Genomic DNA, 19,145 nt, shown 5'->3' with positions numbered 1-19,145 from the left:
AGGTATCTCGCAAAAAGGCAAAGGAACTCGCACAGCTTGTATGTATCAAACAACACTGAAACTAGACAGTAACTGACTGAAAGCGTCTGGTGTGATCGGACGATCATTTTGCCTCTTTTCAAATGAGGCCCAATGATGAGTTTAACCCGAAGTGAGTGGAAGGTGTAGCTCAGGATACATGTCGATCGGCGTTTAGTAAAAGAGTCCGCAAACGTAGGGGTGCAGTTCTCCACTGGACGTTCTCTATCTCTTCTACTTAACCTGTCAACGAACGGTCCCAGACTGATAAGCAGTACTCAATAATCGGTCCTACTTTTGCACACTTCCGCTTCTATTAGTACCCTTGTATTGTATGTATTGAATGTTAACCGGGGACCTAGAAACGACGGAGAGGCTCCGTCCCCGCCACAGCCGCAGTGGTCCACAACCCCACGACGACTATCGCAGTCCACTTCACCCCTCCACCGCCCCGTACAAAACCCAGGGTTATTGTGCGGTTCGGCCCCCGGTGGACCCCACAGAGAACGTCTCACACCAGACGAGTGTAACCCCTATGTTTGCATAGTAGAGTGATGGTGGTGTACGCTTACGTGGGGAACTCGTTTGTGCAGCAATCGCCGACATAATGTAACTGAGGCGGAATAAGGGGAACCAGCCCGCATTCGCCGAGGCAGATGGAAAACCGCCTAAAAGCCATCCGCAGACTGACCGGTTCACCGGACCTCGACACAAATCCGCCGGGCAGATTCGTCCCGGGGACCAGGCGCTCCTTCTGAATCCGGAAAGCCGTGCGTTAGACCGCACGGCCAACCGGGCAGGCATTTGTACCCTTACTGGTCATGTTTTATGTTAATAGCCCGACATCAATGGCAACACCAAAATTTTTGCAAATGGTACATTTTTCTGTAATGAAAACAGCTGCACATGCATAAAGTCGTATCTTGTTAATATGATACAGCAGTGTCGTTCTTGTTCAGAAATACGACACATATTCCTTCGCACATGCATACGTGTCCGAAAGGACATTGTACCGTAATTCTAACAACACACCGACACCGGGCAAGCGGCTGCCAAGTAAAATGTCTCCCCTGTGCGGGCAAATACATAATGAATGGAGAGCGCACGTTGTAGACACGTGGTTGACGACAAACAGATTTTTGGGTCTGGTTGTAGAGCGTACTCGGATATCCGAATGGTAAGGCGACCGCCCGCGATAAGCTGGAAATCCGTGTTCAAGTCCCGTCCAGCACAAATTTTCATATTCGTCGTTCCATTATACAGCTGATGGCTGACCATAATCGCAACTGCGAATACATTTCATATCTTGTTAAGATTTCTAAGACGTGCAAAGATTACCCATACGCTTTACATATTCAGAAATGTTGTATTATGCACTTCACAAAACAAAAACACGTAGTAACCTTTGACTACTGTATCGGTAAGTCACTACTGGAAACATTCAACTGATTGAATTAGCTGGATGTAACAATCTGTGCGAGTATAAAATGGAATGATTATATGGACTGTGTTATAGGTAAAGCAGCCGCCAGAATTCCGTTCATTATTAAGATACTAGGAAAATGTAATAAATGTTTAAAGGAGATTGCGTAGAAAACGTGTGACCATCCTAATATATATTTCATAGGTGTAGAGCCCTTATTGAATATGACTGATAAAAGATATTGTACACAGAGAGTGATTCAGCTGCCCCTAATACTGTGTTTTATGCAGCCAGCAATACCTTCAGTTACCACGAGCAAAATTTTCCTTTTCTCTCGCTCGCTAAGGCCAAACTGTTAGTCCACCAAAAATGAACATTATCTTTTTGTAGGAAATTTAATGTCATTAAATTTTGTATTGGGGTACGTTTTCCTAGGCCACAGTTTTCAGAAACTACGGCCTCTATCAAAAACACACACCAGTGCATAATTTAACTACACTACCGGCCATTAAAATTGCTACACCACGAAGATGACGTGCTACAGACGCGAAATTTAACCGACAGGAAGAAGATACGGTGATATGTAAATGATTAGCTTTTCAGAGCATTCACACAAGGTTGGCGCCGGGGGCGACACCTAAAACGTGCTGACATGAGAAAAGTTTCCAACCGATTTCTCATAAACAAACAGCAGTTGAACGGCGTTGCCTGGCGAAACGTTGTTGTGATGCCTCGTGTAAGGAGGAGAAATGCGTACCATCACGTTTCCGACTTTGATAAAGGTCGGGTTGTAGCCTATCGCGATTGCGGTTTATCGTATCGCGACATTGCTGCTCGCGTTGGTCGAGATCCAATGAACATTAGCAGAATATGGAATCGGTGGGTTCAGGAGGGTAATACGGAACGCCGTGCTGGATTCCAGCGGCCTCGTATCACTAGCAGTCGAGATGACAGGCATCTTATTCGCATGGCTGTAAACGGATCGTGCAGCCACGTCCCGATCCCTGAGATGGGGACGTTTGCAAGACAACAACAATCTGCACGAACAGTGCGATGACGTTTGAATGGCTCTGAGCACTATGGGACTTAACATCTGTGGTCATCAGTCCCCTAGAACTTAGAACTACTTAAACCGAACCAACCTAAGGACGTCACACAAATCGATGCCCGAGGCAGGATTCGAACCTGCGACCGTAGCAGTCCCGCGGTTCCGGACTGAGCGCCTAGAACCGCTAGACCACCGCGGCCGGCGCGATGACGTTTGCAGCAGCATGGACTATCAGCTCGGAGACCATGGCTGCGGTTAGCGTTGACGCTACATCACAGACAGGAGCGCCTGCGATGGTGTACTCAACGACGAACCTGGGTGCACGAATGGCAAAACGTCATTTTTTTTCGGATGAATCAAGGTTCTTTTTACAGAATCATGATGGTCGCATCCATGTTTGGCGACATCACGGTGAACGCACATTGGAAGCGTGTATTCGTCATCGCCATACTGGCGTACCACCCGGCGTGATGGTACAGGGTGTCATTGGTTACACGTCTCGGTCACCTCTTGTTCGCATTGACGGCACTTTGAACAGTGGACATTACATTTCAGATGTGTTACGACCCGTGACTCTACCCTCCATTCAATCCCTGCGAAACCCTACATTTCAGCACGATAATGCGCGACCGCATGTTGCAGTTCCTGTATAGGCCTTTCTGGATACAGAAAATGTTCGACTGCTGCCATAGCAAGCACAGTCTCCAGATCTCTCACCAATTGAAAACGTCTGGTCAATTGTGGCCGAGCAACTGGCTCGTCACAGTACGCCAGTCACTACTCTAGATGAACTGTGGTATTGTGTTGAAGCTGCATGAGCAGCTGTACCTGTACACGCAATCCAAGCTCTGTTTGACTCAATGCCCAGGCGTATCAAGGCCGTTATTACGGCCAGAGGTGGTTGTTCTGGGTACTGATTTCTCAGGATCTATGCACCCAAATTGCGTGAAAATGTAATCACGTGTCAGTTCTAGTAAAATATATTTGTCCAATGAATACCCGTTTATCAACTGCATTTCTTCTTGGTGTAGCAATTTTAATGGGCAGTAGTGTAAATTAAATTTCCTCCAATAGCGTCCTATTCATTTCTTCTCAAGGACTAATAGTTTGCGTGTAGCAATTGAGAGAATTTGTAAAAATCTTGCGCGTAGTATTTGAAGCCGTTACAGGTCGCATAAAACGAAGTGGTAGGGGTGGCTGTATCACCCTGTGTACAAAGAATGGCAACAATAATTGTCACAGCTTTGTTTAACTTCTAGGAGACCATCACAGAAATGTCATAAACACTGAACCAGCAGACATTTGTGGATAGACATCGAGGATACCTGTGAAAGCCTACTGACAAAGTTCTGAGAACCAGTATCTGTGAGCAATCTAGGAACATACTGCAGCTCCCGAAGAATTGCTCCCAAAGCGATCACGAGGACAAGATTAATTTGAGTTGAACAGAAATTCTTTTCGCCCTCCATTCGCGAATGGAACTTGAGGAAACCCTAACACATAGTACATTGGTAACCTCTGCCACACACTTAGCAGTGGTTAGCAGAATATTGACGAAAATGATGATGTAGTATTGCATCCCCCCAATAATATCTGCTATCGGATTTCCGCTCAGTTATGCTAATAACAAGGGCTGCTTAACGCTGCAAAAGAACAACAGCCCATGTTGTGAACAAAGGACTGAGAAGACATAACGCCTTGCTCTCGACTTGTGGGTTGTACGTGGAAGCTGCAGCACTCACTGGTGCGGTTGATGCAGTTGAACCTCTTAAGGTGGCAGTAGGTGAGGAAGGCGCTGGTGGTGTTGAGCTCGGGGTCCCTGCCACAAACGGGGGACCCGGCGCCGGAACACGGCTGGCAGGAGGCTCCAGCTGACGGTGGCGCTGGCAGTGGAGACGCCGAGGGCAGCGTCCAGATACCTGAGACAGAAGGAGGTGTCACTCTCTGCACTGCAGTCTCAGTGAGCTGCCCGCAGTTACTGGTCGTCCAGCTCTAACAACTACAGCGTTCGTCAAACTACTATATATATTTATCACTAACGTTTTACTTGCCGCTTCGCGTGCATATGTGCATGGCACATATATTGCGTGTTCCCCTCTTCTCACTCTCTCTGCCCATCTCCTCCTTCCCTTTCTCTCTCTCTGCCAATCTCATCCTCCCCCTCTCACTATTCACCTCCCCCTCGCCATTCTCTTTGTTTGGTCCTGTCCATCTGCACTTACACCCTCTGGACTGAATCCTGCTGCAACCTGCACAACACGTTGTGAATTGTGGGATCAGTTAAGGACAATCTGTTACTACGAAAGGCCGGAATTTACAAGATACCGTGCCAATGTGGTATGGCTTACATAGGTGAAACCACACGCACCGTGAAAGAACGCTGCAATCAACATCAACGTTACACCCGCCTTTTGCAGCCAAGCAAGTCCGCTATTGCTGAACATTGTATTTCTACTGGACATTCAATGGAGTATGAGAAAAAAATGATTTTGTCCACAGCAACGTCTTTCTGGGACTCCATTATTAAAGAATCCGTAGAAATACGACTGGCGGAAAATCTGTTAAACCGTGACAGCGGCTACCAGCTGGACAGTGCATGGAATCCCATCATCTCCACGATTTGCTCAAATCGAAGACGACAGAGTGCGTCGACGGCCGTGGCAAACAGCAACGCAGAGGGCGACTGAGTTCCGCTATTCCACCAGCGAGGGCGCTGCCGGCGGGCAGTGTTGGTTCAACTATCAAGTTTTCGACGCATGCGCAGAATAGTTACAGTACGCTATATATTGCGGAGCGGAGGACGTTATCGACAGTCTACGACGGCTCACCTGAAGATGACGGGCAGGTGCCCAGTTGAAATATCGTGCGAAGTATTGAACGACGACCGGCTGCAAGCCCGAAATTTGTTTGAACTGCACAACACGTTAGTTGTTCAGGACAGCCTAGATCTCAGATGTTACCAAATCTTGATAACCCCACTCCCACCCCTATGGCAGATAGTTCGTTCTTACACAAATAGAACTTGTTTCCAGAGAGTAAGTAGTGAGTGTACCAAATTTGGTTACAATCGATGACTTAGGAGGAGATGTGGAACACATATAATCTACAGGAATATCCAACGATTGGTAAAAGCGGTGCTGAGGAAAGCGTACTTTGGGTCCAGGAGAAACACAGGTAATACTGACACTTTGGGTTACCTTAGAAGATGGACTGAGGGAGGGCAAACTCGCATTTATACCGTGTGACGAAAAGTGTTTTAAAGATTCAAAATTGTTAAGGTTTTCGTGGCCACTTTTTGGCAAACTGCCTGTTCGCATATGCCTCAGGTACCTTGGTCGACATTTGTTTGATGCTTTTCCTGGCGGTTGGCCAGCACGATTGGCTGGCATTGTCCGAGCTTCACCCTTCATTACTGGTGGCGGACTGGAGTCGAGCTCGCGGCCGCACATTATGTTATCTGGCGCGTCAACGTCCATGGGCTTTTCTGTGGGCGTTTCCAGTGCGGTTCTGCCCTTGCTACCTGCAACGGTCGTTTGCTACAGCATGGAAATCAAGGAACCATTCATTTTTATGTTTTCTTCTTCCTTGTTGAAGCTGTTCTCGTGTTTGTCTATCTCTATAACTTCTCCGAACAAGCGGGTGTTATATCTCTTCTCTACGGTAAGAACTTCCGTATCGGCGAATTTTACAGTGTGGTCGGTCTCACACAGTGCGTGCTCCACCACGGCCGATTTCTCCGCTTGCCCCAGCCTGCAATGCCGCTTATGCTGAAAGATCCATAAGAATAATGTTGCAATAGGACTGACTGTTAGCGCTCTTGGCTCACCGATGTATAAACTGGCGAGAGCGAAACACTTGGTCTCTCCGCTCCAGCAGCATGTGGAAAATACTGACACATACATAACGGACTCAGAATATTTCGTTGAGAAGGTGCAGAAACTAAGACTTGGACTAATGGACGTCCTGGTCAGCCTTGATGTTGTTTCTTTGTTTACCAAAGTGCCACTCAGCGACTCTCTGGATTACATCGGTTCCATTTTGCCGTAAAAATCACCAAGCTCTTTTATGTAGAGCTGTTTCGCAGCTTCTACGAACAGCTGGAAGGCATCGCCGTGGGTAGTCCACTTAGTCCAGTGGTGGCCAACTTCTTCGCGGACATTTCGAAGCAAAGTCACTGGACTTGGCACCTTGTGTGATACAGGTATGTCGACGGCAACGATACCTTCTTTGTTGGGAACCATGGTAAGGAGCAGCTCGGTGATTTCCTTGGACACCTGAACAGCCTCCTTGTCAAGATAAAATTGACCAAGGAAGTAGAAAAGGACGAACAGCTACCCACTCTAGATGTGCTGGCCACGAGGGATGGCGAAGACCGACATATATGGACTGATACCTACGCAAACTTTCAAATCTCCAGTCGTACCACGAGCAACATGGTTGTGTGAGCCGCAGCGCTCAGACGCGAGATGAAACACCTGAAAAGCATCTGAGGAGCAGTGGGTACTTACATAAGAAGCGCCACAGAATCGAACACTCGGCGAAGTGACAAATGAGAAAAATAAATGTCGGGTCGGCATTTCTGCCACCCCTTTCCAGAGTGGCGAGCAGAATTGGATATACACTCCTGGAAATTGAAATAAGAACACCGTGAATTCATTGTCCCAGGAAGGGGAAACTTTATTGACACATTCCTGGGGTCAGATACATCACATGATCACACTGACAGAACCACAGGCACATAGACACAGGCAACAGAGCATGCACAATGTCGGCACTAGTACAGTGTATATCCACCTTTCGCAGCAATGCAGGCTGCTATTCTCCCATGGAGACGATCGTAGAGATGCTGGATGTAGTCCTGTGGAACGGCTTGCCATGCCATTTCCACCTGGCGCCTCAGTTGGACCAGCGTTCGTGCTGGACGTGCAGATCGCGTGAGACGACGCTTCATCCAGTCCCAAACATGCTCAATGGGGGACAGATCCGGAGATCTTGCTGGCCAGGGTAGTTGACTTACACCTTATAGAGCACGTTGGGTGGCACGGGATACATGCGGACGTGCATTGTCCTGTTGGAACAGCAAGTTCCCTTGCCGGTCTAGGAATGGTAGAACGATGGGTTCGATGATGGTTTGGATGTACCGTGCACTATTCAGTGTCCCCTCGACGATCACCAGTGGTGTACGGCCAGTGTAGGAGATCGCTCCCCACACCATGATGCCGGGTGTTGGCCCTGTGTGCCTCGGTCGTATGCAGTCCTGATTGTGGCGCTCACCTGCACGGCGCCAAACACGCATACGACCATCATTGGCACCAAGGCAGAAGCGACTCTCATCGCTGAAGACGACACGTCTCCATTCGTCCCTCCATTCACGCCTGTCGCGACACCACTGGAGGCGGGCTGCACGATGTTGGGGCGTGAGCGGAAGACGGCCTAACGGTGTGCGGGACCGTAGCCCAGCTTCATGGAGACGGTTGCGAATGGTCCTCGCCGATACCCCAGGAGCAACAGTGTCCCTAATTTGCTGGGAAGTGGCCGTGCGGCCCCCTACGGCACTGCGTAGGATCCTACGGTCTTGGCGTGCATCCGTGCGTCGCTGCGGTCCGGTCCCAGGTCGACGGGCACGTGCACCTTCCGCCGACCACTGGCGACAACATCCATGTACTGTGGAGATCTCACGCCCCACGTGTTGAGCAATTCGGCGGTACGTCCACCCGGCCTCCCGCATGCCCACTATACGCCCTCGCTCAAAGTCCGTCAACTGCACATACGGTTCACGTCCACGCTGTCGCGGCATGCTACCAGTGTTAAAGACTGCGATGGAGCTCCGTATGCCACGGCAAACTGGCTGACACTGACGGCGGCGGTGCACAAATACTGCGCAGCTAGCGCCATTCGACGGCCAACACCGCGGTTCCTGGTGTGTCCGCTGTGCCGTGCGTGTGATCATTGCTTGTACAGCCCTCTCGCAGTGTCCGGAGCAAGTATGGTGGGTCTGACACACCGGTGTCAATGTGTTCTTTTTTCCATTTCCAGGAGTGTATATTGCGCAACTTCGGCGTAAAAATTATTCATAAACCGATAAAGAAGATCAAAGAGCGTCTCAGATTGGCAAAGAAGGAAAAGGACCCACTTGCAATTCCGGGAATATACCGCATACCATGTACACTCCGTCTTCAGGCCACGAGTGGTCTACCGGGACCATCCGACCGCCGTGTCATCCTCAGTGGAGGATGCGGATAGGAGGGGCGTGGGGTCAGCGCACCGCTCTCCCGGTCGTAAGATGGTATTCTTGAACTTGGCCGTTACTATTCGGCTCCTCAATTGGCATCACGTGGCTGAGTGCATCCCGAAAAATGGCAACAGCGCATGGCGGCCTGGATGGTCACCCATCCAAGTGACGACCACGCCCGACAGCGCTTAACTTCAGTGATCTCACGGGAACCGATGTATCCACTGCCGCAAGGCCTATACCGCATACCATGTACGTGCGGTAATGCCTACGTTAAAATGACTCGATGATCAATCAGCACCAAGATCACCGAACATAAGCGGTATTGCAGGTTGGGGCAGGTGGAGAAATCGGCCGTGGCAGGGCACGCGCTGTGTGAGACCGACCACATGATGAAATTCGCCGACACGGAGGTTCTTGTTGTAGATAAGAGCTATCACACCCGCTTGTTCAGAGAGGCTATAGAAATACACAAACATGAGCAGCTTCAGCAAGAAAGAGGGAACATCAAGGTCAACGGTTCGTTGATTCCCGTGCTGCAGCGAACGACCGTTGGAAGTAAGAAGGGCATAACTGCAGCGGAAATGCCCACGGAAAAGCCCTTGGACGTTAGCACGCCAGGTAAACTGGTGTCCAAAATTAAACCAAGAAACAGGTATTTCTCCGTCCTGTGTCTAATTCACGATATAGTCATACAAACTGTCAACCACATGTCCGTAGGATCATGTTCTGCACGGAAGATGGCATTCCTGTCAACGGTCAGCCATGCCAACGATGACGTCTGGGAATTCATGAGACGAGGTAATGTTTGCCGGGTAGCCCTACAGTCACAAGCGCTGTATGCACAGTCACAGACGATGCAGTATGTCTCAGAAAAGATGCATACCAGACTCTCTGCGGTGGAGGGCCATAGAAAGAAAGGAAGGACTGTCGCAAACTGATTTGGCCTGATGGCTTAATGTGAATTGTTCTTTTGTTTCTCGGATGTGTTGACAGTTTACAGAGACCGAAACTATATCCCGAAGACCAGGACAGAGCCGACCACGTGTGACTTCAGAAAAGAGGACCTTAATTTGGCTGTAAGGGCACGACAGTACCGCCTTAGTACTACACGGCTACTTGCGTGTGAGCCCGCAGCATCCACTGGACGTGTTTTATCGAGGCAAACAGTGCGCACAAGGCTTCGGCAGAGTGGCCTTTACTGTCGGAGACCTGCTGTACGTGTGCCTCCGACGCGTCTTCGCGGAAGGGAATGTCTAGAGTGGAGTCATCAACATGCCACCTGGACAGTCGAACAGTGAGCCAATGTTGTTTTCACAGGTGAATCCCGATTTAATCTGGAGAGTGGTTCTCGATGGATTCGCATCTAGAGGGAACGTGGAACACGATTTCGGGACCGAAACATTGTAGAAAGAGACCGAGATCGAGAAGGATACCTAATGGTGTGAGCAGGGATAATGTTTACCTCTCGAACCCATCTTCATGGAACTGTACAGGTGAATCGTTAGTGTTTAACTGCTGTCATGTATCGTGAGTAGATCTTGGGATCTCATCTGCGGTTGTTGCGAGGTGCTGTGGGCCCAGACGCCGTACTGGTGGACGACAATGATCAGCCTCATAGATCACATGTGGTTGATGTTTCCTTGGAAACAGAAGATATTGCACGCATAGTGTAGCCTGCTTACACTCGCGTTTTAAATCCCATAGAGCATGTCTGGGATGCACTAGGGAGACGGCTTGCATCACGTCAGCTTCAACCAACACTCTCCAAGAATGCGAGCTCCTCTGCAGGAACAATAGGCGTTATTGCCTCAACATGAGACTGATGACATCATTCACAGCGTGCCCCGTCGTTCTCAGGCCTGTATTGCTGCCAGAGGTGGTCACACCCCATACTGAGTACATTAACCAGTTGTCGGAGTGTGTGTGCAAATCCGTTAAGTTGGAAAAAACGGAGAGCATCTTTGTCTACCGTAATGCATGTTGCAGTTGTTTGCGTTCTGAATTCTTCACATAGTTTCTAATTTATTATCATCTGTTTATACTGTTTTGTGGCAAAATAAACGCAACCTTGCAAAATTTCCTTTGGTTGATTTTATTTTGGACACCAGTGTATATATTATCTGCGGCCACGAGCTAGACTCCAGTCCACCGCTAGAGGGTGAAGCTTTGAAAATGCCAACTACTCGTGTTGGCGAAAAGTCGGGAAAATAATCAAACATATGTCAACTGCAGAACCGCACACAGAAACCAACAGGTGCTTTTGAAGATGCTGATTGGACTACAATCTTTGAAATTCTGTATTTATCAGAGATGGAATATACAAAGCGAAGTGTTATCAGCTATTTGTAGATGAAACGGACTGCAGGTACGAAAGGGGCACAGTAGTTGGGAAAGAAGTGAGACAGGTTAACAGCCTGTCTCTCGTGTTATTCAGTACTGACATTGATCAAGTTGGAAAGAAAACAAAGCAGCAATTTAAAAATGGAATTAAAATACATAGAGATGAAATGAAGCCTTTAATTAACATAAAGCTGAGAATAGTATCAAATCATATTGTAATAAACATCAGTGACAAAACAGACGTTTTGGCCGCGCTTGCAGTGGGCATTCTTTGTATCTACTGTGACTGTTTATTCAGTTACAGTTATTTTACGAGAGCTATTCGGAAAGCCAGGAACGATCGGTCGTGAGAAACCACAGTGAAAATCTGATAGAGCTTTGCACAGGTGAGTCGAGCAGTGTCCCTATTATGTCCGTAGACAGAGTCACGTCGCTCTTCTCCGTTATGAACAAGCAGTGAGTGCCTAAAGATGCCTAGAAAATAGTGTCTGCCGTCAAGTTCGAGTACCTTGATCACCCACCATACGGCCCGGATTTGCCTACCTCTTATTTTCATCTCTGCTCACATGACTGGCGGACTACGAAGACAACATTTTGGTACAGACTACGAACTGCAGTCCAGCGTAGAAAATTTTAAAGCACGGAAGGCTGCCTTCTCTGACAAGGGTATTGGAAAGTTGGTACAAAGCTCCGATCGATGTCTAAATCGGAGTGGCGAAAATGTAGAGATGTAGCTGGAAGGTGTAGCTAACTGTTGCAAAGAAAACGGAAACCTATGCACTTACAAATGAATTTCTGGCTCGTCTACGACATTGAAATTCTGTCAGAGGTTACAAAGGACTTGGAAGATCAATGGAATGAAGTGGTAATGTGTTTAAAGGAGGGTACAAGATGAATATCAATAAAAGAAAGTTGAGTGCGGATTGATGACGAATTAAGTTAAGTGATGTTGTGTAAATTAGTTTAGGGAATGAGACACTAAAAATAGTGGACTAGTCCTGCTACAGGGACAGACAAATAAATGACAACGTAGAAGTAAAAACAGCATAAAATTGTACCCACAATTGATACAGACGCTTTTATATAAACGAGAAATATGTGAACGTGGTTCAGTTTGAAGCTCTAACAACATCCGTGCGTATAGATTCAGTTATGGGTATTCAGTTCTGGCTCTTCTGGAAACAGCTGTTTTTTATTGTCCAAACAAGTTTCAGCACAGAATGAGATTTTCACTCTGCAGCGGAGTGTGCGCTGATATGAAACTTCCTGGCAGATTAAAACTGTGTGCCCGACCGAGACTCGAACTCGGGACCTTTGCCTTTCGCGGGCAAGTGCTCTACCATCTGCGCTACCGAAGCACGACTCACGCCCTTTCTTTCAGGAGTGCTAGTTCTGCAAGGTTCGCAGGAGAGCTTCTGTAAAGTTTGGAAGGTAGGAGACGAGGTACTGGCAGAAGTAAAGCTGTGAGTGCCGGGCGTGAGTCGTGCTTCGGTAGCTCAGTTGGTAGAGCACTTGCCCGCGAAAGGCAAAGGTCCCGAGTTCGAGTCTCGGTCGGGCACACAGTTTTAATCTGCCAGGAAGTTTCAACATCGAGTATTGATTTAAGTGTCAGGAAGTCGTTTCTGAAAGTATCTGTATGGAGTGTAGCCATGTATGGAAGTGAACCATGGACGATAAATAGTTTAGAAAAGAAGAGAATAGAAGCTTTCGAAATGTGGTGCTACAGAAGAATGCTGAAGATTAGATGGGTAGATCACATAACTAATGAGGAGGTATTGAACAGAATTGGGGAGAGGAGGAGTTTGTGGAACAACTTGACTAGAAGAAGGGATCGGTTGGTAGGACATGTTATGAGGCATCAAAGGATCACCAATTTAGTTCTGGAGGGCAGCGTGGAGGGTAAAAATCGTAGAGGGAGACCAAGAGATGAATACACTAAGCAGATTCAGAAGGGTGTAGGCTGAAGTAGGTACTGAGAGATGAAGAAGCTTGCGCAGGATAGAGTAGCATGGAGAGCTGCATCAAACCAATCTCAGGACTGAAGACCACAACAACAACAACATGAGGTGGGCCCCGTCCCATCTGCCTAGTGACAAAGTGGTGTGGCGCTGGATCTGGACTAATGCTCTTCGTGTGCAGAGCTTTACCCCATGACGCCACAGAGGAGTCGCCGCGGGCAGTGCCAGCCGTTCTCTCTTTAATGACTGAGCTGCTCGCTGAACGCCCGACAAACTACACACGTTGCTGGATCTTTGTTTTCGATTTCGCTCGGACTTCGCTTTGGACTATTGGTCTACTACTGGCATCTCTGCTGCTGTGTAAGGCCATTCAGCTTACTATCTACAGGTTGGGCCAGAAGTCCCAGTACCCGCTAGTATCGAGTGAGGCGCTTCGTCTTGCTACAGCCATATGCGCTCTGTAAGGACGCTTTCCTTAAGCAGAGGTATTAAACGTTTTTGTAACATGTGTCAATAATTTTCGCCATTCACAGTCTATTAAATAAAAGTGCGGTCCAAGCAGATGTGATGTCATCGCTAACCATATCACGTGAGGCGGGTTCCTTTCCAATTCGACTGTGTAATGATGATTCCCTTTGGTTCAAACGACAATAATTTTGCAACGTGAGCTGCGATAAATGGTGTAGTCATCTGAAAACAGAATCTTAGCACGGTTCACTGCATTGGAGAACGAAGTACGGCGTGCTAAAACGCGCTCATTCCAGTCTGTATCCGATAACTCGTTTACGAATGTCGGTCAGAAAAGTCTGACCATAAGGTCTTTCTTCATGTGATCTCACATTGTTGTCCTCAGTACCGAGTTCTGAAGAACGTTTAAGCGTCCACTTCACTGAAGATTAATCAACAGAAGCAGAGACACTGGCACACTTTTCTTCACATGTCTGTTTTTAACACTGCCAAAAGCAAAAGAACGTCTTTTCCAATTCGGAAGTGTTGTCTTTCGGTTTGGAGCCTTATTAAATCTTTCCTGGAATGCTCCCATAATCTGTCCTATTGTCTGCCCTGTGTGTTATCGTTCGTCCACCCACACACTTGTCACTAAGCGCTCCTCAATAATGTAACTATGACCGCTCACATCTCCCGTGGCTAAAAATTTAAACGCGAATGCGGCTTCAACTGCGAAAACATGTAATCATGAATTCCAAGAACTCTTTTCAACAACTGATAAGAACTAACTTAGCTGCCATCCTGCACAACAGCTTTTCCCACTAAACAAAGGTTACAGAGGCACGGGGACCACTCATCCACACTGTAGATTTAAGTCTGTTTTTCGATAGCAGATTGCGCTATGCCCTCAGCAAACGACACTTGTGTAGCAGGTGGACTTTTAAATTTGCTGCGTCGAGAATAGGACTGTTGATGTTATAAAAATATCGGGAATCCGATACATTGATATTTTAAAAAATATGATTATCGGCACTCGTTACAAAGGAAAAATGTATCGATATGTCGACGGAAAAATATCGATGTACCGTCCTATAAAAATATCCACTTCATACTGGCGCTTTTAGAGCTGTAGATATGATTCATTATTAGATATTCTGTACATCAACAAGGAAGAAGCCTGCCTATCCCCCTTGGAGCAAGAATTGAAAGGAAAATGATGCATGTTACGTTTGGCGATAACCACTTTGCTAACAATGGTAACTGCATATAAGTGGGACACTAAAAGGTGTCCGATGGGTCCGTCATTCGGATTCGTCACATATCGGATTTGTCCGGAACACTTCAGGTCGACTTTCTTTGTAGTGCCAAAATTGAGTGGTGAAGCTAAACGTTGCAGTTTGTGCTGGTAGAGCCAAGTGCCGATTACGTCGTCATTTCTCCTCAGACGTCTCCACCCACCCCAAAGACTAATCTTTCCATTTAGATTTTTGTTCATAATTTTCAGCAGTTGTTTATGAACAATGCCAATGCGAAGAAACAGCACACTAAAAATTGTTTTTAACGCAACTGGCTTGCTATTTCTCCACATCGAAACTCTTGTTGTTCTATTCACACTGCCCCCCTCACCGGTGTAGTCGGACTTCTTCTTTTATACGACATAGAGTTGTTTCACACAGTCAAAGAAAATATTAGACGTGATGAAAGCGCAAAAAGTAGCAAGGCTCCTTCCCACAGTGAAAGTAAAATCATGTTCTACTACAATTTCAAAAGAACAACTTCAAATATTTAACGAAAATTGTGAAAAAATATAATGTAAAATAAAAATATAGGCATTCGGTATAGCCTTTTTGACATCAATATATCGTTGTATCGGGGAAAAAGTCTCGCTGATATATACAGATACATTTTGGAAATAATATTGATATATCGATATTTTTCCGATTGCCATATTCGAAAACGCTCGCTCGGTACTAGTTGCGAATGGGCACCCTTACACTCTGTTTGTTGACTCGTATTGTGTGCATGTTTTGCCGAACAAGAAAAAGGTGGTTTGACAACTACTTTAGAGATCGCAGGCACAACACTTGTTATAGCTATCCTCGATTGTGCGACGTTGTTCAGATGTGGGACCCACGTCGGGTCGGGTCAGTGATTGAAATATAATACAGATGTTTCACTCCTGCGCGTGCAGCGGCTGGTGAGGCCGGAGTCAATCAGGGCCCACAAGAAACACGTGCAGTGCAACGAACTTGTGACGTCACTCTAGCTGGCTTGTCCGCCACACTTTGCGTACGCTCGGCTCCATGCAGGCCCCACGGGAAATCATTGTGTAATTGAAAAGGTACCCTCTAAAGGCATTGACTTTGTGTGCTATCGAGAGCTTGCATGCATCTAAACATGCAGACAAGAATTATTAAACTAGTCTGAAATATTTACTCATTCCCCGCCGGAGACGGCTGCTGGCACTCGTAAAGCGTGCAGTGTCACGTGCTATGACGTACGCGCCACGGCGTCTTTCTCGAGGGTCTCGGGAGGCAATGGTGTGACGTAGAACAGACCAGCTTTCCAGGCCAGAGCTAGCTTTGGTCACTTTAGCCGGGTCAAGCATGCACCTGAGCGACTATGTATTGGGTAAGTCAACGACTGAACGTCAAGACTACTCGACAAAGTTTTGCGACTACACAAAACTTATGTACGTCACATAACAACGAGACAAGCAAACTACTTTAGACATCTCAGAAATGAGGTCATATTGTTGAAAATAAGATAAATAGCTGTAAGCACCAAAATGTTTCATTAAAATTCGATAACATTAATAAAACGTTTGAAAGTTAGCTAAATACGGTATCGAATCGTCCGAGGAACATATGGACTGGACTACAAACAACAAGGGCAGACCACGTAAGATGAAATTCCATGAAGAGCGGCGGCCCCGTCCAATACCGCATGGGGTGCACTTATCCAGTGCCAACGCTGAGCCCAAAATCTATCACTAAGCTCATTATTAATATATACTCAAAACCACTACATTACTGAACTGAATTGACATGTAAACATGGGGAACAGATCATTTTTGTATGAGCACCGGTACGGTAGCTCAGCGTGTTCGGTCAGAATGCTGGTTGGCCTCTGTAATAAAAAAGTGAGTGGAAGGATCAACAAACGAACATTAACGGATGTCATGTGACGTCCACAACGACCAAATACAACGATCAACAACGAAAAAAAAGTGCGGATCATAGTAGACTGTTGCATGGAGGGTCGTGAGTTCAAAATTCCCCTCAACTGTAAAATTTTAATTTCTATATTCGGTTCGAGTATTGTCTAGAAGTATCCACAAATGTCAAGAATCATTGTACTGGAATGTTCTGTAACTGTATTATACCGTATGTGTTCTGGTCAGAGGTAGACTATGTGTGTATGTCCAAGTGCTGAATAAACCTTCGTTAAGTGAAGTTAGTGGTCGTCATTCATCTAATTACACCTTCTTCTACGTGGCAATATTGTCAAGGATTTTTCGAATACTAAAGTGCAGGAAATAGGTTTTCTCTCAAAACTTCTGTTATTTTTAAAATTGGATGACTAACTATAGTTTTTTGTGTAGTATGTGAGATAATAAATGGCGATTCTATAAAATGTGTTTTTGTTAAAATCTGAAACTAAATTAATGTCCCAATAAATTTTTGAATACTACAGCTGGACTTACTACACAATCTAACTTCAACATTAATTGTGGGGGATGGAAGGGGGGGGGGGGCAGGTGCCAATGCATTGCTCGCTCTAAACTATGGACAGGCTAGGGCCGTCTCCACCCATTAAGTACCGGGTGACCAAAAAGTCAGTATAAATTTGAAAACTGAATAAATCACGGAATAATGTAGATAGAAAGGTACAAATTGACACATATGCTTGGAGTGACATGGGGTTTTATTAGAGCCAAAAAAATACAAAAGTTCTAAAAATGTCCGACAGATGGCGCTTCATCTGATCAGAATAGCAATAATTAGCGTAACAAAGTAAGACAAAACAAAGACAATGTTCCTTACAGGAAATGCTCAATATGTCCACCATTATTCCTCAACAACAGCTGTAGTCGAGAAATAATGTTGTGAACAGCACTGTAAAGCATGTCCGGTGTTATGGTGAGGCATTGGCGTCGGATACTGTGTTTCAGCATCCCTAGAGATGTCGGTCGATCACGATACACTTGCGACTTCAGGTAACCCCAAAGCCAATAATCGCGCGGACTGCGGTCTGGGGGCCTGGGAGGCCAAGCATGACGAAAGTGGCGGCTGAGCACACGATCATCACCAAACAACGCGCGCAAGAGATCTTTCACGCGTCTAGCAACATGGGGTGGAGCGCCATCCAGCATAAACATCGTACGTTCCAGCAGTTGTTTATCAGCCAGGCTGGGGATGATGCACTTCTGTAACATATCGGCGTACTTCTCACCCGTCACGGTAGCAGTTACAAAACCAGAAACACGCGCCATCTGTCGGACGTTTCTTATGATAAATAAACTAACCCGATGTTTGGCCCCAACACCAAAATGTTTTGCTATGCACAGTGCTATTAGAGATGATTAGCTGCTGCCTTCTTCCGACCTCTGAACTGACTTACCCCAGCTAGTTACAGAGGGGACCTACAGTTTAACGTGGACACTGAAACACGGTGCATCTCCGCATTTTTCACATCAGCAGTTACTACCAGAGGGGATTTCGTTATTGCAGGATTATTAGATGCCAGCACAATTTTATTTAAAAATTATGTTAACTATCGTTTTGTAGTTAAACTGTAGATCGTAGATAAATTTCAACGCCGCTGAAGTTTAGATTCATAAATAATTCTTACATTAATTGTAAGATTTATGTGTCTCCTTGTTTCCTTCATTCACTTATGTCGTGAGACACTTCTACAAAAAAATCAGTGTGATATAAAATATTACACTATTCTTATGTCGTTTAATATGATACCGATCAGCATCGGAAAGCGCATGTAGCTATACACAGTATTCAAACCGAGTCCTTCACCAAACACCAAAAAGAAAACGCCGTTGTAAATTGTAATAATTTGTGTATGTGAAAAATGCCGAGTTAGACCGCGGTTCGAAGTCCACGTTAAACTGTAGGTCCTCCTATAGCAGTCCGAGAATGTCAGTTCAGAGGCCGTAGGAAGGCAACGGCGTACCACTTCCAGTAGTAATATCATGGCTAATTAAGCACTGCGCCCTTCAAATCAACTTTCGGGTTAATGATAGCGTTACCTAAACTGTAATAAAGAACTTTGATCGTTGGGAACTAAGGCATGTAAGAGGAGAATGGGGGAGGGGGAGATAGGGAGCGCGGCAACTATCCATAGCGTGACTCTTTGTCGTGTTCAGTTGAGGATGAGGTGCTGAACCTGTGGCAGTTTTCGCGGCGATTCAGCCTTTTTCGAATTCTCCACTACTGTGATCTGCAACATGCACTCTCCAGAAGGTCGCGATTTACCTACTGGGCATGCGGCAGACGATGCCTTCCAATCAAAATAAGGATATGCTTCCAACATGACACCGTGCCAGTCATCTCCACAGAACAGGTGTCACTGACTCTCTAACTTGTTTGTGCAACGTAAAATAACAACGTCATTTAAATCAGATATTCTTCGAGCAAGAGACCAAGGAAATTGTAAAAT

The 19,145-nt window shown here is 46.4% G+C and overlaps 1 protein-coding gene across 2 annotated transcripts in view; it reads right to left on the bottom strand.

Moving 5' to 3' along the window:
* The window catches only part of LOC126481173 (uncharacterized), a 40,503-nt gene that overhangs the window by 11,361 nt on the left and 9,997 nt on the right, over positions 1–19,145 (bottom strand). For both annotated transcript variants that reach the window (XM_050104743.1, XM_050104741.1), the window contains exon 2: positions 4,232–4,408. In XM_050104743.1, coding sequence (XP_049960700.1) covers positions 4,232–4,408 — 177 coding nt within the window. The remainder of the gene's footprint in view (positions 1–4,231; positions 4,409–19,145) is intronic.

This window comes from Schistocerca serialis, chromosome 5 (assembly GCF_023864345.2).
Source record: "Schistocerca serialis cubense isolate TAMUIC-IGC-003099 chromosome 5, iqSchSeri2.2, whole genome shotgun sequence".
Taxonomy (NCBI): Eukaryota; Metazoa; Arthropoda; class Insecta; order Orthoptera; family Acrididae; genus Schistocerca; species Schistocerca serialis.
Note: the sequence above shows the minus strand (reverse complement) of the source record. Positions and strands in the feature narration are given on the sequence as shown.